Source organism: Thalassophryne amazonica, chromosome 20 (assembly GCF_902500255.1).
Source record: "Thalassophryne amazonica chromosome 20, fThaAma1.1, whole genome shotgun sequence".
NCBI classification, from domain to species: Eukaryota; Metazoa; Chordata; class Actinopteri; order Batrachoidiformes; family Batrachoididae; genus Thalassophryne; species Thalassophryne amazonica.
The window spans coordinates 38,157,242-38,180,626 of record NC_047122.1 but is presented as its reverse complement, the minus strand read 5'-3'; the positions used below and the strand labels follow the sequence as shown (position 1 = coordinate 38,180,626).

General features: G+C 39.8%; 2 protein-coding genes and 1 long non-coding RNA gene across 5 annotated transcripts; 1 reads left to right on the top strand and 2 right to left on the bottom strand.

The window, feature by feature from the left end:
* Positions 1-1,032: 1,032 nt before the first annotated feature.
* LOC117501671 (chromosomal protein D1-like) lies at positions 1,033-13,193 on the bottom strand. 3 transcript variants are annotated; one of them, XR_004558058.1, is made up of 3 exons: positions 13,057-13,193; positions 9,870-11,369; positions 1,033-1,670 (listed from the first exon to the last, which is right to left on the bottom strand). XR_004558058.1 is itself a non-coding variant. In XM_034160615.1 (2 exons), exon 2 carries the CDS (start codon positions 11,326-11,328, stop codon positions 10,255-10,257), a length of 1,074 nt encoding a protein of 357 aa, XP_034016506.1. In that variant the 5' UTR covers positions 11,329-11,369; positions 13,057-13,193; the 3' UTR covers positions 9,128-10,254. The 3 variants fall into 3 exon arrangements, 2 of the variants coding, with proteins under 2 accessions (XP_034016506.1, XP_034016507.1); XM_034160615.1 differs by lacking the exon at positions 1,033-1,670 and having other exon boundaries at positions 9,128-11,369; XM_034160616.1 differs by lacking the exons at positions 1,033-1,670; positions 13,057-13,193 and adding an exon at positions 12,915-13,034 and having other exon boundaries at positions 9,128-11,369.
* Positions 10,663-20,449, top strand: LOC117501673. The gene is made up of 2 exons (XR_004558059.1): positions 10,663-10,796; positions 20,293-20,449. It is a non-coding gene; the product is annotated as an uncharacterized LOC117501673 (long non-coding RNA).
* On the bottom strand, positions 19,451-21,572 carry LOC117501672 (chromosomal protein D1-like). Its single transcript, XM_034160618.1, has 2 exons — positions 21,439-21,572; positions 19,451-20,875 (listed from the first exon to the last, which is right to left on the bottom strand). The coding sequence occupies exon 2, from the start codon at positions 20,819-20,821 to the stop codon at positions 20,015-20,017; it is 807 nt and encodes a 268-aa protein (XP_034016509.1). The 5' UTR covers positions 20,822-20,875; positions 21,439-21,572; the 3' UTR covers positions 19,451-20,014.
* Between the last annotated feature and the right edge of the window lie 1,813 nt (positions 21,573-23,385).

Genomic DNA, 23,385 nt, shown 5'->3' with positions numbered 1-23,385 from the left:
ACACTGCATTAAAAACCGACATCATTGTGTAAAGGATCTTACCGCGTGGGTTCAGGAACACTTCAGAAAACCATTGTCAGTTAACACAGTTCGTCGCTACAAGTGCAAGTTAAAACTCTACCATGCAAAGCAAAAGCCAAACATCAACAACATCCAGAAACGCCGCCGCCTTCTCTGGGCCCGAGCTCATCTGAAATGGACAGACACAAATGGTATGGGGGTGTGTTAGTGCCCATGTCATGGGCAACTTACACATCTGTGATGGCACCATCAATGCTGAAAGGTACATCCAGGTTTTGGAGCAACACATGCTGCCATCCAAGTAACGTTTTTCAGGGACGTCCCTGCATATTTCAGCAAGACAATGCCAAGCCACATTCTGCATGTGTTACAACAGCATGGCTTCATAGTAAAAGAGTGCGGGTACTAAACTGGCCAGCCTGTAGTCCAGACCTGTCGCCCATTGAAAATGTGTGGCGCATTATGAAGCGCAAAATACAACAGAGACCCCGGACTATTGAACAACTTCAAGTATCAGTTTGAACATTAAATATCTTGTCTTTGTGGTGTATTCAATTGAATATAGTTTGAAGAGGATTTGCAAATCATTGTATTCTGTTTTTATTTACATTTTACACAATGTCCCAACTTCATTGAAATTGGGGTTGTACAAATCAACCACAGACCAGCAGATGCACACATGTAGTCAAGTAATTTCTTTAGCAACACAGGAAAAATGGAGGTTAAGTCACATAAACTGGAGGGAAAAGGTGAAAAAAAACATGATAACACACCTAAGTTAAAACGGTGAGATCAACATTTTATTTCAAGACATTAGCTCACAAATTATTGGCTTTTTGCTTAAAACACAGAAACCCAAATATATCGACTTGCAATGACTTGACAAAGCCAGACTGGATCCCCCCTTACAAATGATAATGCACAAAAGTTTGACATCTGTAAATTTCAACTGTTTGACCCAACCTAAACAGGTTCTGTTCAATAATAATCCAATGAGTTGAAGTCAGTTTTTTAAACATGACACTCAAAAACAAGTAAATGTGTTTTGCAAATAAGAAGAAAAAAAAAGATTGCTTGAGTGTAATCTCATGACAAATATCTAAATTTTTTAAAAAGGTGTCAGCTACACATGAATATTTAGAGGGGGTTAAAAAATACTACTGCAGCTCAAACAGGGAAAAAAATATATATATACAGAAGGACTGAAGGAAGAAATCGTCATGGCAACTGAGCCTGTGTCATTGATGGAGCAGAGCAGCCTAAAGTGCCTTTTTGTTTGTTTTGCTTTTTTTTTTTTAAACAGGGAATTCATGATAAAATGTGAAGAAGCCAATCTTTGCCAGACAGCTCACTGCAAAAAACAATGGTACATTCAAAGCTTTGGCAATAAAAAAAAAGGACCCCCGCCCCCCCAAAAGAAACAAAAACAGAACCGTGTAATGGCATCAAGAAATTACATACAAAAATATCAGTGACCTCATTTAGACATTATCCCAATCCTCCTCACACATATTCAAAAGTTCAGTTTCAAATATTCTTTTTTTTTTTTATTAATATTATTTCCTCAGAATCATTCCCTGAAAAACAGGAGGGACACAATGTTCATGTGCGTTTTACACTAAAACTGACAAAACACTACAACTGAAAAACTAAATTACAACTAGAGAAAAATGTCTGCATTAAATTCTACATGCCAGTTTATTATAAGTAAAATGTTTAAAACCAAATTATTCCAATGAGAGACTGACCAAACTATTTTAAAATTTCAGCTGTTTAATATCTGTCCTATTTACCTCCTGGCACATCCGTGTTTTTTGCCGTAACCGAGGGACGGCCTCTTTTTCTTGGGATTCCATCACCAACATTGTTTAGCGATGGTGATTTTGTCTTGCGGAGGTGAGCGCCCTTCTTGGATTCTGACTTGCGAGGCCGACCGCGGCCTCGGCGAAGCGCCAGTGGGGCTCCCTCTGGATGATCAAGCCGTGGATATTTACGTGGTCTTCCCAGGGGCTTCCATACTGCTGGCTTTTTCCGATCCTTAGAAGAATGCAAAGGGAACTTTCGTGGCCTTCCTCTTTTGGCTGGTTCTTTTCTTGGTCGACCACGCTTCAGCTTTTGGTGGAGACGACCACTTCCAATTCTGCAGATATAATTACATGAGGTTTCTTTGGTCTTCCCCTTTTCCGAGGTATTGAAGAGCCGCTGTCATTATCTTCACTACTTTCTGCCTTGCGTTTCATGGAGGATCCTTTCGGACGACCCCTTGGCTTTTTGGGCAAACTGGAATCATTTGGTACATTTTCTCCCAAATCATTCCGACTGGCAGCAGCCTTTGCAAGTGTACTTTTGTTCAAAGACCCCTTGGGTCGCCCTCTTTTCTTAGGTGAATGGTCTTCATTACTAGCATCTTTCTTGGATCCTGACCCTTTCGGCCTTCCTCGACCTCTATGAGGCTGTGCAGTTGAGTGCTGAGACACAACTTTTTTGGGGCGTCCTCTTCGCTTCGGCAGCTGTGCCGATGCACCACTGGAAACATCTGAATGTATTTCTGGAAGGCTGACATCTTTCACAGAAATCTTCAATTTGCTGGAGCCTTTTGGCCTCCCCCTTCCTCGTTTAGTTGGCACAGGATTGCTGTCAGACATTTCTGCACTGGATTCTCCCTCGTTGCTTCCAGCCTCTCCTTGTTCATTCTCACCCAATCGCATTTCCTCTTCCATACTGTTGCTTTCACACAGGGCTACTCAGGTTAGGGTTGGAGCTGGACAAACGCACATAAAAACAATCAATATTAGCCTATAAATAAATTATAAAGGAGTCAAACTATAATCAGAGTACAAACTGTAATTCTTCAGCAGTTCACTTTTTAGGAATCACAAACAGACTAGACAACAGAAAGTCCAAATGGAATTAAATAAATTTGTCCATTTATAGAAAACATCAGAAAAGATACTACACATATGTACTGTCTCAGTTTAACATCCTTCAGCCTGGAGATCAAACCATTACAAGTACAGTCCCAAAGAAACATTGCTGGTTTTGCCCCTGGGCTCAACTTTTTTTTAACCTTAGTCACGGAAGGCAGAGCAGGTCTCAGTATTGATTGATTTTGTGTTCATCTGTGTGGTCGATGTCTATGTGATATCTTGATAAAGACTTTGTGTATCAAGGTGAAACTGTGCATCAAGGTGAAATTTTGTGCGTAAATTCATCTGACAAAGACCTCACCCACATCCAGTGCTGGGCATTATTCAGTTTTATTTGTTGCCACCAGGAGGCCAGTATTCTGAAACCATGTGCATGCAATGTCTCGACAAAGACCTTATAGATCATGGTGAGACTTACTATTGTATATTACACTTTGCCAAGGCCTTGCAGGAATCTGAGATTGAGCTAGACGATGTAGGTTAGTTGCCATAAATAAATAAATCTAACTGAAAATTTGTTTATTTTGTTTAGAAACCAGTCAAAACAAGTCCTTATTGGAAATAATGAAAGCAAAGCTCACTCTCATGGTAGACGAAGGCACCAGAAATGGCACAAAATAAGCCGGAAATGGTTCAAAAAAATCTACCCAGTGGGGAAAAAGCCACAAACCAATAACATTGTCATAAAAAGCCACAAACCGATCGTAGATGAAGCCGCAAACCGGAAATGACACGGTGAGATGCTGAAGAGTTTCGCTTGTTCATGTCCGCAACATATATATATACACGAGGTCTATTAGAAAAGTATCCGACCTTATTATTTTTTTTTAAAAACCATATGGATTTGAATCACGTGTGATTACAGCAGCCAAGCTTGAACCCTTGTGGGCATGCGAGAGTTTTTTCACGCCTGTCGGTGATGTCATTCGCCTGTGAGCACGCCTTGTGGGAGGAGTGGTCCAGCCCCCTCGTCGGAATTCCTTTGTCTGAGAAGTTGCTGAGAGACTGGCGCTGTGCTTCATCAAAATTTTTTCCAAAACTGTGAGGCACATCCGAGTGGATACCATTCGACAAATTAAGCTGGTTTTCGGTGAAAATTTTAACGGCTGATGAGATTTTGGATTGTTTCTATCGCTGTAAGGACTTCCCACGGAGCGGGACGTCACGGAGCGGGACGTCACGCAGCGCTCTGAGGCGACGTCGTCATCCTGTTTCAAGCTGAAAACCTCCAAATTTAAGCCTCTGTTGACCCAGGACGTCGTGAGAGAACAGAGAACTTTCAGAAGAGGTCGGGATCAGCAGTTTATCCGGACATTCCACTGTTAAAGGAGATTTTTTTAATGAAAGACGTGCGGACGGATTGGCACGTTGGCTCGCAGCCGGCGCTGCGTGCCCGCCACAGGAAAAACACCTCCATTGGAAGCCTTAAGGACAAGTTGGAACATGCCCTGCTGTTAAACAATTTCTCAGATACTCACTCAACTGAAAGCCACCAAAAGCCGCCTGGATTTTACAAATGGTTATCAACACGGAGGTGTTTTTCCTGTGGCGGGCGCGCAGCGCCGGCTGCGAGCCGACGCGCCAATCCGTCCGCACGTCTATCATTAAAAAAATCTCCTTTAACAGTGGAATGTGCGGATAAACTGCTGATTCCGACCTCTTCTGAAAGTTCTCTGTTCTCTCACGACGTCCTGGGTCAACAGAGGCTTAAATTTGGAGGTTTTCAGCTTGAAACAGGATGACGACGTCGCCTCGGAGCGCTGCGCGACGTCCTGCTCAGTGGTAAGTCCTTACAGCGATAGAAACAATCCAAAATCTCTCATCAGCCGTTAAAATTTTCACCGAAAACCAGCTTAATTTGTCGAATGGTATCCACTCGGCTGTGCCTCACAGTTTTTGAAAAAATTTTGATGAAGCACAGCGCCAGTCTCTCAGCAACTTCTCAGACAATGAAAATCCGACGAGGGGGCTGGACCACTTCTCCCACAAGGCGTGCTCACAGGCGAATGACGTCACCAACAGGCGTGAAAAAACTCACGCATGCGCACAAAGGTTCAAGCTTGGCTGACGTAAAAACATATGAATCAAATACATATAATTTAAAAAAAAAATAAAACTGTCGGTTTCTTTTCTAATAGACCTCGTACATATATAGTTCCACCTTAGAATTGGAATATAATATATAAGATATACCTACTGCATTTTCATATACATATTAAAGTAATTTATCATGACTTTAAAAAAATAACTAATTGATCTGCAATCACAATTTGTAAATATTTTCAAAACTATTAACATTATCATGACTTAAAAAAAATAACTAATTGATCTGCAATCACAATTTGTAAATATTTTCAAAACTATTAACATTTATGTTGCAATACACGAATCCTTGTGCCAAATTTGTAACAAGTAATGCATAATTGTAATTTTGAGTTTCGAAAAATTTCTCTAACTTCTATTTAAACCAAGAAAAATCACAAGTTACATTTTACAAGTATTTTAAAGTTTGATAAATTATGAAGCAATCAATAATGGAACATTGCAATCAGTCTAAACATCTTCAACATTAAAAATATTAAAAGTAGTACACAGTAGTTTCAACAAATTTGTTTTTGTTAATATTTAATACATAAATGCAACTTGAATGTTTATGTAAACTGTCGTATTTTTAAGTTAAATTTATGACTCGCTAAAATATCACATTAATCCCAGAATGTTCATACTTTATTTGTACAAACAAATTTAATCCACATAATTATTCTGTAACATTGGAACAACATATATGTGTGCACAATTTGAGTATTTTAAAGAGAAAAAAAAATCCTATTTTGCACATTGAAATTAGTATTTTTGATCGATATTTACTGATAAACCCGTACGGCGGGAAGGCGGAACTATACATATCGTAAACAATATTTAAACAGAAATTTAATATTTTAACCGGGAAAATTGTACATTTAATAATAAATTAAAGTTATTGAAAGCGCAGAATCCTACTACAACCTCAAATGTTAGCAGGCGACAATTATTTTGTTACCTCTGCAATCAAAAACAAACGGCATGGCTGCAGTTTAGATTGTTTTCCAGGTGATAGTCTGCTACAAAAACCGAGGGCAAAAGAGGGAAAAACGGCGCGAAAGCTACATACTATTATAATCAACAGTATACATATCTCACCTTTAAAAAATCCTGGACTATTTTTATCTTACTTTTTCATAAAATTCTTATTCATCAGATAAACCAGCAAGTGAAAATCCACGTTTAATTGTAGCTCTGAATGCTGTTTAAATTTGCAACCAGCACATTTCTGATGCTCGTGTGGAAACAATGTGGTCGAATTTTGGTTCCGCCTATGCGTCCTTGCACCCTCACCCTACGGTTTTATGGCTATAGTTTAAACTATTATTCATTTTAGGAGCTGTGGAAGACAAGTAGTGCATGTGCTAGAGCGCGTACAGATTGTAGCCTTTAAATATTAAATTCATTATGTGATATGGATGCATATTCTGTAACTGTCCAGCAGGTGGCACACGCTTAAAAAATGACTGGATGAATTCCTTAATTTTGAGCAGGATTTCCATGCACTCACACACACACACACACACACACGTGCCTCAGGCAGTTGAAGACAGACGGTGATAATGAACAGGAGGATGAGATATCATGAAAGACCAAGCCTCTCCATGGGATGTACCATTGATAGAGGAAGTGGCTTACATCAAGAAGACCTACCAGTGGCTAGAAAAGGCCGGCCGAATGGACAACACAGAGGCAGTAATCATGGCAGCACAAGAACAAGCCCTAAGTACCAGATCCATGGGGGGGAATCTATCACAACCAACAGGACCCAAGTTGCAGGTTGTGCAAATGTGCTCTAGAAACAGTCCAGACTCCAGCACATAGTAGCAAAATGCAAGCTGGGACAGCATACACAACCAAGAGTCAGGAATCATGCACAAGAACATCTGTGCCGCATACGGATTAGAAGTCCCCAAATCCCGATGGGAGACGCCGGTGGTACAGAATGACAGGGCTAAGGTCCTGTGGGACTTCAAATTCCAGACAGACAAGCAGCTGCTGGCCAACCAACCAGACATAGTGATGGTTGACAAGGGAAAGAAAACCGCAGTTGTGATCGATGTGGCAATCCCAGCTGACAGCAACATTAGAAAGAAGGAACATAAGAAAAATATCAAAGTACCAAGGGCTGAAAGAGCAACTGGAGCAGATGTGGAAGGTAGAGTCCAAAGTAGTCCCTAGGAGCTGTAACCCCCAAATTGAAAGAGTTGCTGCATCAGAGGTCTCTGTCCAGAAGAGTGCAGACCTCTGAACAGCTAAGATCTTGTGCCAAACCCTCAAACTCCCAGGAGTCTGGTAGAGGACCCGAGCTTGAGGAACACACATACCACCCTCCCTTTTACTGCCAAAATTTTTTTGAGTGCAAGTCTGTGGTATTTTACATAATCAAAGCAAAACTGCTTTTTCAATTAATGTCAGGCATCAAAAATAAGAACCATCAAATTAATTCATAGTCATTTTCTCTGCTCTTTTAATGCCAAAATCAGCTAATGAAAAAACCCACAAATCGTGAAACATTTGTTTTCGTTATTAAATGAGTTCCATATTGTAAATAAATTATTACGGTTTAATGTACTATATTTGGTAATTTTCTGCATATATTGTTTATGAATCAAAACACTGCAATCCTATGTGGTTCATTCAGTTGTTTTATTGTTTCAATACCAGAGGAGACAAACCAATTGGAAGGTTTCGAAACATTTGGCTTGAAACAGCTGCTGTGTAAGGAGACCGCATTCAGCACAGCACTTGTTTTCTTTTCAATACGGACTCCAAAACACTTTGGGGGCAAACCAGCAAAATCCACCACTTCACTGTATTTTTGACTTAACGCCAGCTCACCAGTGAAACGTAGCTCAACACTGCCCCCTACAGAAAGAACTGTTCAATTTACTGGACAAGTGACTTTATGCACAATTCAGTGGTAATTAAGGGATGAAAACTATATTGTTTGCATTTGATTATTCTGACCATAATCGTGGCTCATTAAATTACAATAGAAAGAACTGAAATCTATTGTGTGTATAAATGTGGAATATATTATGTAACTGTGTGTGTTCCTCAAGAGCAGGTCCTCTGCCAGAGGCCTGGGAGTTTGAGGGTTCTACACAGTATGTTAGCTGTTAGATAGGTCTACAGTCTTCTGGACAAAGACCTCTGATGTTGTGCCTGGAATCTGCTGGAACCAGTCTTCCAGCTTGACAAATGTTTGGTATTATTTCTGTAAAATGAGCCACTTTTTCTATGTAACTTTAGATTTTATTATTATTTGTAAACCATCTGTCCACAATCTTTGTTGCTTACTCAGGACTGTTGAGACTGGAACTGCTCCCAGCTGAAAACACATAATGCCTTTTTGTTTTATCTGTTTAGTTAATCTGATCAAATCAATAAACTGCCCCCCCACCCATTGGATTTTAATTAAACTGTCAGTCTCATATACTGATAAATGTTGAAGGAAGGCTGTTTATGTCACATTTATGGCTCAAAACAAGGGCAATACAGATCCTAATCTGTACATCTGGGGCCAGAACTTGTGCAAGGCCTTAGCAAGGTACAATGAGGTGACCATGTGCAACAAGTTCACCTTGATAGTCTGTCAAGTCGTAGTCAGAATCAAAACAAGCTCAATATCAAACTTGGTTGAGATCCCAGTGAGGTGACTTTGTGCACAAAGTTTCATCCCGATACACAAAGTCCTTGTCAACATACTGCGTACAAATCAACCTCACGGACAAACAGACGCACACACAGTCAAGTAGTTTCTTTAGCAACACAGGTAAAAATGGAGGTTCAGTCATGTAAAATGGAGGGAAAAGGTCAAAACCAAACATAAAACACCTAAATTAAAATGGTGATATCAACATTTTATTTCAAGACATTACCTCACACATTATTAGCTTTTTGCTTAAAACAGTGAAACCCAAATACAAGGGACAATTGAGAAGTTTTAAGCCTGACTCAGAAAAAGTAGGGTATGGTTCTCCATGTTTTACATTCTAAGAAACCAACATTTCTCAACAATGTGCGAAGTTTTGACTCACTGGGTGCAATGGTGAGAAATACCGATTTCCCAGAATGCAAAAGAACAAGGGGGGAAAAAAAAACACGCTTGAGTTTAATCTCATGACAAATATACACTTTTAAAAATGTGTCACAGCTACACATTAAGCGGAAAAAGATATATGAGTGGAGGAAGAAATCATCATGGCAACCAAGCAGGCGTTGTTGATGGGGCTGAACAGCCTAAAGTGCCTTAAAACACACACACACACACACACACACACACACACACACACACACACACACACACACACACACACACACACACACACACACACACACACACACACACACACACACACACACACGGTGATCACGTGACAAAATGTTAAGAAGCCAATCTATGCAGGACACCTCACTGCAAAAAACGATGGCAAATTCAAACCTTTGGCAATAAGGGGGGGCGCAATAATAAAAAACCATGTAATGGCATCAAGAAATTACATACAAAAATATCACTGACATAATTTAGACATTATCCCAACCCTCTTCACACATATTCAAGTTCCATTTCAAATGTTGTCATAATTATTTTATTTTTTTTTTTATGGTAAATGGACTGCATTTATATAACGCTTTTCCATCTGCATCAGATGCTCAAAGCGCTTAACAATAATGTCTCTCAATCCTCCTCACACATATTCAAAAGTTCAGTTTCAAATATTCTCCCAGATTTTATTTTATTTTTTTATTATTTCCTCAGAATCATTCCCTGAAAAAACAGGAGGGACCCAACGTTCATGTGCATTTACACTAAAACTGACAAAACTGAAAAACTAAATTACAACTAGAGAAAAATGTCTGCATTAAATTCTACATGCCAGTTTATTATAAGTAAAATGTTTAAAACCATTTACTCCAATGAGAGACTGACCACACTATTTTAAAATTTCAGCTGTTTAATATCGTCCTATTTAAAAACAAAGAAGTTAAAAACAACACTGACAAGCTCATGTTCTATGTTTTAAACAGCAACTACAAGTGTCGTATTTTCTGTTTGTGCTGTGTGAGTTCATTTCCTTGCACACTTTTTGGTCAAACCAAATTAAAACCACTCTTCAAACCTCGTGACTGACTTCAGTCCAGAGTAGTTTCAGTTTCCTCTGTGTAGTCGCAACCATCGGGAGCGTCAAAGTTTCCGTCCTGATCGATAACCGACTCTTCAATTTCTTCCTGTGCGCCTGCTGTCCTCTGCCTGCTCCTCCCTATCTTCCTCGACAGCAGCTGAATCATTCTTGTCTGGTACTGGCGGTGCGGTGTAAAGGTTGGCTTTATTTTTGACTGAGCCTTTGGGATGGCCCCTTTTTCCTCCTGGCTCATCTGTGTTTTTTGCCGTACCCAAGGGACGGCCTCTTTTTCTTGGGATTCCATCACCAACATTGTTTAGCGATGGTGATTTTTTCTTGCGGAGGTGAGCGCCCTTCTTGGACTCTGACTTGCGAGGCCGACCGCGGCCTCGGTGAAGCACCAGTGGGACTCCCTCTGGAGGATCAAGCCGTGGATATTTACGTGGTCTTCCCAGGGGCTTCCATACTGCTGCCTTTTTCCGATCCTTAGAAGAATGTAAAGGGAACTTTCGTGGCCTTCCTCTTTTGGCTGGTTCTTTTCTTGGTCGACCACGCTTCAGCTTTTTGGTGGAGACGACCACTTCCAATTCTGCAGATATAATTACATGAGGTTTCTTTGGTCTTCCCCTTTTCCGAGGTATTGAAGAGCCGCTGTCATTATCTTCAATACTTTCTGCCTTGCGTTTCATGGAGGATCCTTTCGGACGACCCCTTGGCTTTTTGGGCAAACTGGAACCATTTGGTACATTTTCTCCCAAATCATTCCGACTGGCAGCAGCCTTCTCAAGTGTACTTTTGTTCAAAGACCCCTTGGGTCGCCCTCTTTTCTTAGGTGAATGGTCTTCATTACTAGCATCTTTCTTGGATCTCAACCCTTTCGGCCTTCCTCGACCTCTATGAGGCTGTGCAGTTGGGTGCTGAGACACAACTTTTTTGGGGTGTCCTCTTCGCTTCGGCAGCTGTGCCGATGCACCACTGGAAACATCTGAATGTATCTCTGGAAGGCTGACATCTTTCACAGAAATCTTCAATTTGCTGGAGCCTTTTGGCCTCCCCCTTCCTCGTTTAGTTGGTACAGGACTGCTGTCAAACATTTCTGCACTGGATTGTCCCTCGTTGCTTCCAGCCGCTACTTGTTCATTCTCACCCAATCGCATTTCCTCTTCCATACTGTTGCTTTCACACAGGACTACTCAGGTTAGGCTTGGAGCTGGATAAGTGCACATAAAAACAATCAATATTAGCCTATAAATAAATTATAAAGGACTCAAACTATAATCAGAGTACAAACTGTAATTCTTCAGCAGTTCACTTCTTTTTTGGACTCACAAACAGACTAGACAACAGAAAGTCAAAATGGAATTAAATAAATTCGTCCATTTATAGAAAACATCAGAAAAGATACTACACATATGTACTGTCTCAGTTTAACATCCTTCAGCCTGGAGATCAAACCATTACAAGTACCGTCCCAAAGAAACATTGCTGGTTTTGCCCCTGGGTTCAACTTTTTTTTTAACCTTAGTCACGGAAGGCAGAGCAGGTCTCAGTATTGATTGATTTTGTGTTCATCTGTGTGGTCGATGTCTATGTGATATCTTGATAAAGACTTTGTGTATCAAGGTTAAACTTTGTGCATCAAGGTGAAATTTTGTGCGTAATAAATCTAACTGAAAATTTGTTGTTTTGTTTAGAAACCGGTCAAAACAAATCCTTATTGGAAATAATGAAATAACATGAGTGAAGCGCCGCACGGCAGTGCAAAGCTCGCTCTCATGGTAGACGAAGGCACCGGAAATGGTTAAAAAAAATGTACCCAGTGGGGAAAAAGCCACAAACCAATAACATTGTCGTAAAAAGCCACAAACCGATCGTAGATGAAGCTGCAAAGCGGAAATGACATGGTGAGATGCTGAAGAGCTTCGCTTGTTCATGTCTGTAACATACATATATAGTCCCACCTTAGAATTGGAATATAATATATAAGATATACCTTCTGCATTTTCATATACATATTAAAGTATTTTATCATGACTTAAAAAAAATAACCAATTGATCACAAACGGAAGTAAATCGTTGCAATCACAATTTATAAACATTTTCAACACTATTACCGTTTATGTTGCAATACACAAATCCTTGTGCCAAATTTGTGACAAGTAATGCATAATTGCAATTTTGAGTTTCCAAAAAATTTCTCTAACTTCTGTTTAAACCGAGAAAAATCACAAGTTACATTTTCTAAAGTATTTTAAAGTTTGATAAATTATGAAGCAATCAATAATGGAACATTGCAGTCTAAACATTTTCAACATTAAAAATATTAATATTACGTTAGGAAGTACACAGTAGTTCCCCCAAAATTGTTTTTGTTAATATTTAATACATAAACGCAACTTGAATGTTTTTGTAAACTGTCGTATTTTTAAGTTAAATTTATGACTCGCTAAAATATCACAATCCCAGAATGTTCATACTTATTTGTACAAATATAATCCACATATATTATTCTGTAACATTGGAACAACCTATTTTAAAGGGAAAAAAAAATCCTATTTTACACACTGAAGTATTATTTATGGATATTTACTGATAAACCCTGTACACAGTATTACACACACATCGTACACAGTATTTAAACAGAAATGTAATGTTTTAATCGGGAAATTGTACATTTAATAATAAATTAAAGTTATTGAAAGCGCAGAATCCTACTGCAACCTCAAATGTTAGCAGGCGACAATTATTTTGTTACCTCTGCAATCAAAAACAAACGGCATGGCTGCAGTTTAGATTGTTTTCCAGGTGATAGTCTGCTGCAAAAACCCGAGGGCAAGAGAGGGAAAAAACGGCGCGAAAGCTTGATACTATTATAATCAACAGTATACATATCTCACCTTTAAAAAAAATCCTGGACTATTTTTAATCTTAATTTTTCATAAAATTCTTATTCATCAGATAAACCAGCAAGTGAAAATCTACGCTTAATTGCAGCTCTGAATGCTGTTTAAATTTGCAACCAGCACATTTCTGATGCTCGTGTGGAAACAATGTGGTCGAATTTTGGTTCCGCCTATGCGTCCTTGCACCCTCACCCTACGGTTTTATGGCTATAGTTTAAACTATTATTCATTTTAGGAGCTGTGGAAGACAAGTAGTGCATGTGCTAGAGCGCGTACAGATTGTAGCCTTTAAATATGAAATTAACTTGTCCTGTTAAACCTCAGTGCTGCTTTTGATACTGTTGACCATAAAATTTTATTACAGAGATTAGAGCATGCCATAGGTATTAAAGGCACTGCGCTGCGGTGGTTTGAATCATATTTATCTAATAGATTACAATTTGTTCATGTAAATGGGGAGTCTTCTTCACAGACATAGGTTAATTATGGAGTTCCACAAGGTTCTGTGCTAGGACCAATTTTATTCACTTTATACATGCTTCCCTTAGGCAGTATTATTAGAAAGCATTGCTTAAATTTTCAATGTTACACAGATGATACCCAGTTTTATCTATCCATGAAGCCAGAGGACACACACCAATTAGTTAAACTGCAGGAATGTCTTACAGACATAAAGACATGGATGACCTCTAATTTCCTGATTTTAAATTCAGATAAAACTGAAGTTATTGTACTTGGCCCCACAAATCTTAGAAACATGGTGTCTAACCAGATCCTTACTCTGGATGGCATTACCCTGACCTCTAGTAATACTGTGAGAAATCTTGGAGTCATTTTTGATCAGGATATATCCTTCAATGCGCATATTAAGCAAATATGTAGGACTGCTTTTTTGCATTTGCGCAATATCTCTAAAATTAGAAATGTCTTGTCGCAGAGTGATGCTGAAAAACTAATTCATGCATTTATTTCCTCTAGGCTGGACTATTGTAATTCATTATTATCAGGTTGTCCTAAAAGTTCCCTGAAAAGCCTTCAGTTAATTCAAAATGCTGCAGCTAGAGTACTGACAGGGACTAGAAGGAGAGAGCATATCTCACCCATATTGGCCTCTCTTCATTGGCTTCCTGTTAATTCTAGAATAGATTTTAAAATTCTTCTTCTTATAAGGTTTTGAATAATCAGGTCCCATCTTATCTTAGGGACCTCATAGTACCATATCACCCCAATAGAGCGCTTCGCTCTCAGACTGCAGGCTTACTTGTAGTTCCTAGGGTTTGTAAGAGTAGAATGGGAGGCAGAGCCTTGAGCTTTCAGGCTCCTCTCCTGTGGAACCAGCTCCCAATTCAGATCAGGGAGACAGACACCCTCTCTACTTTTAAGATTAGGCTTAAAACTTTCCTTTTTGTTAAAGCTTATACAACCCCTGGCAAAAATGATGGAATCACCGGCCTTGGAGGATGTTCATTCAGTTGTTTTAATTTTGTAGAAAAAAAGCATATCACAGACATGATACAAAACTAAAGTAATTTCAAATGGCAACTTTCTGGCTTTAAGAAACACTATAAGAAATCAGGAAGAAAAATTGTGGCAGTCAGTAAGTTACTTTTTTAGACCAAGCAGAGGGAAAACAAATATGGAATCACTCAATTCTGAGGAAAAAATTATGGAATCATGAAAAACAAAAGAACACTCCAACACATCACTAGTATTTTGTTGCACCACCTCTGGCTTTTATAACAGCTTGCAGTCTCTGAGGCACGGACTTAATGAGTGACAAACAGTACTCTTCATCAGTCTGGCTCCAAGTTTCTCTGACTGCTGTTGCCAGATCAGCTTTCAGGTTGGAGCCTTGTCATGGACCATTTTCTTCAACTTCCACCAAAGATCTTCAATTGGATTAAGATCTGGACTATTTGCAGGCCATGACATTGACCCTATGCATCTTTTTGCAAGGAATGTTTTCACAGTTTTTGCTCTATTGCAAGATGCATCATCATCTTGAAAAATGATTTCATCATCCCCAAACATCCTTTCAATTGATGGGATAAGAAAAGTGTCCAAAATATCAACGTAAACTTGTGCATTTATTGATGATGTAATGACAGCCATCTCCCTAGTGCCTTTACCTGACATGCAGCCCCATATCATCAATGATTGTGGAAATTTACATGTTCTCTTCAAGAAGTCATCTTTATAAATCTCATTGGAACAGCACCAAACAAAAGTTCCAGCATCGTCACCTTGCCCAATGCAGATTCGAGATTCATCACTGAATATGACTTTCATCCAGTCATCCACAGTCCACGATTGCTTTTCCTTAGCCCATTGTTTTTTCCCACCTTGTTTTTTCTGTTTAGGTGTTAATGATGGCTTTCATTTAGCTTTTCTGTATGTAAATCCCATTTCCTTTAGGCGGTTTCTTACAGTTCGGTCACAGACGTTGACTCCAGTTTCCTCCCATTCGTTCCTCATTTGTTTTGTTGTACATTTTTCGATTTTTGAGACATATTGCTTTAAGTTTTCTGTCTTGACGCTTTGATGTCTTCCTTGGTCTACCAGTATGTTTGCCTTTAACAACCTTCCCATGTTGTTTGTATTTGGTCCAGAGTTTAGACACAGCTGACTGTGAACAACCAACATCTTTTGCAACATTGCGTGATGATTTACTCTCTTTTAAGAGTTTGATAATCCTCTCCTTTGTTTCAATTGACATCTCTCGTGTTGGAGCCATGATTCATGTCAGTCCACTTGGTGCAACAGCTCTCCAAGGTGTGATCACTCCTTTTTAGATGCAGACTAACGAGCAGATCTGATCTGATGCAGGTGTTAGTTTTGGGGATGAAAATTTACAGGGTGATTCCATAATTTATTCCTCAGAATTGAGTGATTCCATATTTTTTTCCCTCTGCTTGGTCTAAAAAAGTAACCGTTACTGACTGCCACAATTTTTTTTTCCTGATTTCTTATAGTGTTTCGTAAAGCCAGAAAGTTGCCATTTGAAATGACTTTAGTTTTGTGTCATGTCTGTGATCTGCTTTTTTTCTACAAAATTAAACAACTGAATGAACATCCTCCGAGGCCGGTGATTCCATAATTTTTGCCAGGGGTTGTAGTTAGGGCTGGATCAGGTGACCCTGAACCATCCCTTAGTTATGCTGCTATAGACTTAGACTGCTGGGGGGTTCCCATGATGCACAGTGTTTCTTTCTTTTTCTTTTTTTAATCATTAGTGATTGATCTCTGCTCTCTTCCACAGCATGTCTTTTTCCTGATTCTCTCCCCTCAGCCCCAACCAGTCCCAGCAGAAGACTGCCCCTCCCTGAGCCTGGTTGTGCTGGAGGCAACTGTTTGTTGTGATTTGGCGCTATATAAATAAAATTGATTTGATTTGGATGCATATTCCGTAACTGTCCAGCAGGTGGCACACACTTAAAAAATGATTGGATGAACTCCTCAATTTTGAGCAGGATTTCCATGTACTCACTCACACACACACACACACACACACACACGTGCCTCAGGCAGCTGAAGACAAATGGTGATAAGAAACAGGTGGATGAGATATCATGAAAGCCCAAGCCCCTCCATGGGATGTACCATTGACAGAGGAAGTGGCTTACATCAAGAAGACCTACCAGTGGCTAGGAAAGGCCGGCCGAATGGACAACACAGAGGCAGTAATCATGGCAGCACAAGAACAAGCCCTAAGGACCAGATTCATTGGGGGGGGGGGTGGAAGAGAATCTATCACATCCAACAGGACCCAAGTTGCAGGTTGTGCAAATGTGCTCTAGAAACAGTCCAGACTCCAGCACACAGTAGCAAAATGCAAGCTGGGACAGCATACACAACCAAGAGTCAGGAATCATGCACAAGAACATCTGTGCCGCATACGGATTAGAAGTCCCCAAGTCCCGATGGGAGACGCCGGAGGTAGAGAACGACAGGGCTAAGGTCCTGTGGGACTTCAAATTCCAGACAGACAAGGAGCTGCTGGCCAACCAACCAGACATAGTGATGGTTGACAAGTGAAAGAAAACCGCAGTTGTGATCGATGTGGCAATCCCAGCTGACAGCAACATTAGAAAGGAGAATGAGAAAATAGAAAAGTACCAAGGGCTGAAGGAGCAATTGGAGCAGATGTGGAATGTAAAGTCCAAAGTAGTCCCTAGGAGCTGTAACCCCCAAATTGAAAGAGTCGCTCCAGCAGATTCCAGGCACATCAGAAGTCTCTGTCCAAAATAGTGCAGACCTCTGAACAGCTAAGATCTTGTGCCAAACCCTCAAACTCCCAGGAGTCTGGTAGAGGACCGGAGCTTGAGGAACACACATACCACCCTCCCTTTTACTGCCAAAAGTTTTGAGTGCAAGTCTGTGGTATTTTACATAATCAAAGCAAAACTGCTTTTTCAATTAGGGGCATCAAAGATAAGAACCATCAAATTAATTCAGTCATTTTGTCTGCTCTTTTAATGCCAAAATTAGCTAATGAAAAAAAACTCATAAATCATGAAACATTTATCGTTTTTATTATTAAGTAAATGAGTTCCATATTGTAAACAAATTATTATTACGGTTTAATGTACTATATTTGGTAATTTTCTGCATATATTGTTTATGAATCAAAACACTGCAATCCTGTGGTTCATTCAGTTGTTTTATTGTTTCAATACCAGAGGAGACAAACCAATTGGAAGGTTTCGAAACATTTGGCTTGAAACAGCTGCTGTGTAAGGAGACCGCATTCAGCACAGCACTTGTTTTCTTTTCAATACGGACTCCAAAACACTTTGGGGGCAAACCAGCAAAATCCACCACTTCACTGTATTTTTGACTTAACGCCAGCTCACCAGTGAAACGTAGCTCAACACTGCCCCCTACAGAAAGAACTGTTCAATTTACTGGACAAGTGACTTTATGCACAATTCAGTGGTAATTAAGGGATGAAAACTATATTGTTTGCATTTGATTATTCTGACCATAATCGTGGCTCATTAAATTACAATAGAAAGAACTGAAATCTATTGTGTGTATAAATGTGGAATATATTTATGTAACTGTGTGTGTTCCTCAAGAGCAGGTCCTCTGCCAGAGGCCTGGGAGTTTGAGGGTTCTACACAGTATGTTAGCTGTTAGATAGGTCTACAGTCTTCTGGACAGAGACCTCTGATGTTGTGCCTGGAATCTGCTGGAACCAGTCTTCCAGCTTGACAAATGTTTGGTATTATTTCTGTAAAATGAGCCACTTTTTGTATGTAACTTTAGATTTTATTATTATTATTATTTGTAAACCATCTGTCCACAATCTTTGTTGCTTACTCGGGACTGTTGAGACTGGAACTGCTCCCAGCTGAAAACACATAATGCCTTTTTGTTTTGTCTGTTCAGTTAATCTGATCAAATCAATAAGCTGCCCCCCACCCATTGGATTTTAATTAAACTGTCAGTGTCATATACTGATAAATGTTGAAGGAAGGCTGTTTATGTCACGTTTATGGCTCAAAACAAGGGCAATACAGATCCTAATCTGTACATCTGGGGCCAGAACGTGTGCAAGGCCTTAGCAAGGTACAATGAGGTGACCATGTGCAACAAGTTCACCTTGATAGTCTGTCAAGTCGTAGTCAGAATCTAAACAAGCTCAATATCAAACTTGGTTGAGATCCCAGTGAGGTGACTTTGTACACAAAGTTTCATCCTGATACGCAAAGTCCTTGTCAACATACTGCGTACAAATCAACCTCACGGATGAACGCATACACAGTCAAGTAGTTTCTTCAGCAACACAGGTAAAAATGGAGGTTCAGTCATATAAAATGGAGGGAAAAGGTCAAAACCAAACACAACACACCTAAATAAAAATGGTGATAAACTTTTTTTTTCAAGACATTACCTCACACATTAGCTTTTTGCTTAAAACAGTGAAACCCAAATACAAGGGACAATTGAGAAGTTTTAAGCCTGACCCAGAAAAAGTAGGGTATGGTTCTCCATGTTTTACATTCTAAGAAACCAACATTTCTCAACAATGTGTGAAGTTTTGACTCACTGGGTGCAATGCTGAGAAATACCGATTTCCCAGAATGCAAAAGAACAAGGGAAAAAAACATGCTTGAGTTTAATCTCATGACAAATATACACTTTTAAAAATGTGTCACAGCTACACATTAAGCGGAAAGAGATATATGAGTGGAGGAAGAAATCATCATAGCAACCGAGCAGGCGTTGTTGACGTGGCTGAACAGCCTAACGTGCCTTAAAACACACACACACACACACACACACACACACACACACACACACACACACACACACACACACACACACACACACACACACACACACACACACACACACACACACACACACACACACACACACACACACACGGTGATCACGTGACAAAATGTTAAGAAGCCAATCTATGCAGGACACCTCACTGCAAAAAAACGATGGCACATTCAAACCTTTGGCAATGGGGGGGGGGGGGGGGCAATAATAGAAAACAACCATGTAATGGCATCAAGAAATTACATACAAAAATATCACTGACATAATTTAGACATTATCCCAACCCTCTTCACACATATTCAAGTTCCGTTTCAAATGTCAGAATTTTTTTTTTTTTTTTTTTTTTTTTTAATGGCAAATGGACTGCATTTATGTAACGCTTTTCCATCTGCATCAGATGCTCAAAGCGCTTTACGGTAATGCCTCACGTTCACTTGATGTCAGGGGCGTTTATTATTATTATTTCCTCAGAGTCATTCCCTGAAAAAAATTGAGGGACCCAAATTGTGTGTGTTACACTAAAATGGACAAACACTACAACTGAAAACTAAACTACAACTACAGAAAAATTCTACAATAAATTCTCCATACCAGTTTAAGTAAAAGGTCTTATGCCATTTACTCAAATAAGAGACTGAACAAACGTTTAAAACTTTATCTACTTAATAACTTGTGAACCATCTGTCACCATTTGTTGATCTCTGCTCCCCTTTCCACTCAGTCTGGGCCTTCCCCTCCCTCTCTTTGAGATTCCTTGGGACACATCTGGCACTGACAGCACTGTGTTGTCCCCCTTCCTGGGCCTACCTTGACCCCTTTTCTGTGAATTCATGTTTCCATCAGATGCATAAGCACCTGACTCCTCCTCACTGCTCACTGATCTCTGCAGCATCGGTTTCTTATTGGGAGAGCCCTTTGGTCTTCCCCTTTTCCGAGGTATTGCAGAACCACTATCATTTTCAACACTTTCTGCCTTGCGTTTCATGGAGGATCCTTTTGGACGACCCCTTGGGTTTTTAGGCAAACTGGAATCATTTGGTACATTTTCTCCCAAATCATTCCGACTGGCAGCAGCCTTCTCAAGTGTACTTTTGTTCAAAGACCCCTTGGGTCTCCCTCTTTTCTTAGGAGAATGGTCTTCATTACAAGAATCTTCCTTGGATCCCAACCCTTTCGGCCTCCCTCGGTCTCTGTGTAGCTGTGCAGTTGAGCGCTGAGACGCATGTTTTTTTGGGCGTCCTCTTTGCTTCGGCAGCTGTGCAGCTGCACCACTGTAAACATCTGAATGTAGCTCTGTAAGGTCTACATCTTTCACAGAACCCTTCAACTTGCTGGAGCCTCTTGGCCTCCCCCTTCCTCGTTTAGTTGGCACAGGTTTGCTGTCAGACATTTCTGCACCGGATTCTTCCTCATTGCTTCCAACCTCTCCCTGTTCATTCTCATCCATTCGCATTTCCTCTTCCATTCCGTTGCTTTCACACAGGACTACTTAAGGAAGGTTTGGAGCTGGAGAAACAAACTTAAAAAAGACCAATTAATATTAGCCTATAAATAAATAATAAATAATAGAAATGGTTGCAATCAGTCTTGTAAACATTTTCAACATTAATATTAATATCACGTTAGGCAGTACACAGGAGTTTCCCAAATTTGTTTTTTATATTTAATAAATAATGCAACTTGAATGTTTATGTAAACTGTCGTATTTTAAAGTTAAATTTATGCCTCGTTAAAATGTCATGTGTTATTTGTACCCACAAATATAATCCACATAAATCATTCTGTAACGTTAGAACAACACATTTGTGTATAATTTGAGCATAAAATAAATCCTATTTTGCACATTAAAGTATCAATAATAATCATTTAAAGTTATGGAAAGCGCAAAAGTCTACTATAACCTCAAATGTAAGTGGGCGACAATTATTTTGTTACCTCGAATTTAGATTGTTTTCCAGGTGATAGTCTATTGCAAAAACCGACGCAGAAGGCGTAAATAAAAATGGCGCGAAAGAAATACACCATTAACATTCAACAGCATACATATCTCACATTAACAACAAAAAATCCGAATACTTTTACCTTAATCTTTCATAATATTCTTTTCATCAGATGAAAGAGCAAGTGGAAAATCTGCGTTAAATTGTCTTCTTCTTCTCTCAGGTTTATCGTCAGCCAGCATCCAAACTGTTACAGTGCTGCCATCTTCAGGACTACTCCATTAGTGCGTTATGGTTATATCCAGTCCAGTATCGCTTACAAATTTCAAAAACGGTTCTCCTTCCACTTGACCTAATTCTAAAATACGTTTCATGGAATTTCTTCCAGGCCTATTTCCTCAGTAATTCCTGTCTTTGGATGTCATAACATACAAGAAATAAACACCTGATGCACATTTTTCAAGTTCCTGACATTTCATTTAATTTTTTATATAGCGCCAAATCACAACAAAGTTCCCTCAAAGTGCTTCACACAAGTAAGGTCTAACCTTACCAACCCCTAGCGTAAGCACAAAGGTGACAGCTGGTAAGGAAAAACTCCCTCTGAAGATTTGAGGAAGAAACCTCAAGCAGACCAGACTCAAAGGGGTGACCCTCTGCTTGGGCCATGCTACCAATACAATTGACAAAACTAATATACAGGAAATTTTGGGAGTCCATGCTGGTGCACAAGATGGGAGGCTTGCAGAAGAAGACACCACTCCCATCTCTGGATGGAGCCGCATCTCAAACAGAGAGAAACAACAAAATTAGACACCAGAAATGCAACAAATACAGTATAATTTGTCAGCATAAAGCAACAAGAACAACAGAAGTGTAGCAGGATGAAGGTCCTGGGTCTTGATTGAAAAGACGTTCCTGCTAGCTTGGCTAACAGGGAATGGTGAATTCCCTTTTGGTTGACCTGGTAGAGGAATGGTCATCAGTGCGAGCCGTCCAGGGTTCGATCCCACCGCCGTCCCGGCCACAAAGGTCCTACGGTCACAGAAGAAATACTAAGGTGATCACCGGCCACTAGCCCTAAGCTCCACTAAAAGACCCAGACTTAAGATAAAATTGAGGCCGCGGCATGCTCTGTTTACTAATAAAATGAATTTAAAAGGGTAGGAAGTATAGTACTATACTATGCCAGTATGCTAGTCATACAAAAAGGAAAATAAGTGCATCTTAACTCTGGACTTGAAAGTCTACAGAATCTGACTGTTTTATTGATGCAGGGAGATCATTCCACAGAACAGGGGCACAGTAAGAGAAAACTATGTGACCCGCAGACTTTTTATTCACCCTAGGGAAACAAAGTATTCCTGCACCATGAGAATGCAGAGCCCGGGCTGGCACGTAGGGTTTAAGAAGGTCAGCTAAGTAGGGAGGTGCTAGTTCATGAATAATTTTATAGGTTAGTAAAAGAGCCTTAAAATCTGATCTCACAGGGACAGGAAGCCAGTGAAGAGATGCCAAAATGGGTGTAATGTGGTCAAACTTTCTGCTTCCTGTCAAAAGTCTGGCAGCAGCATTTTGAACCAATTGGAGACCCCTAATGCTGGACTGCGGTAAACCAGAAAATAGAACATTGCAGTAGTCCAATCTAGAAGAAACAAATGGATGAATCAGGGTCTCAGCATCAGCCATAAACAGGATAGGACAAATCTTCGCTATATTTCACAGGTGGAAGAAAGCAGTCCTCATACTATCACTAATGTGGATGTCAAAAAACAACGTAGGATCAAAAATTACCAAGGTTCCTCAATTTGTCAGTGTGATGTACGACACATGAGCCTAGGCTAAGCATTAGCTGGTCAAATTGATGGCAATGTCTCACTGGACCAAGAATCATCATTTCGGTCTTGTCAGAGTTTAAAAGTAGGAAATTGCTAGACATCTTTTCACTGATGTAAGGCAATCTTATAAAGATTTTATGTGGATGAGATTACCAGCAGTTATCAGCATGTATAACTGAGTGTCATCAGCATAGCAATGAAAGGTAATCCCAAAATGCCGCAATATGTGCCCAAGGTGTGCCATATCAATC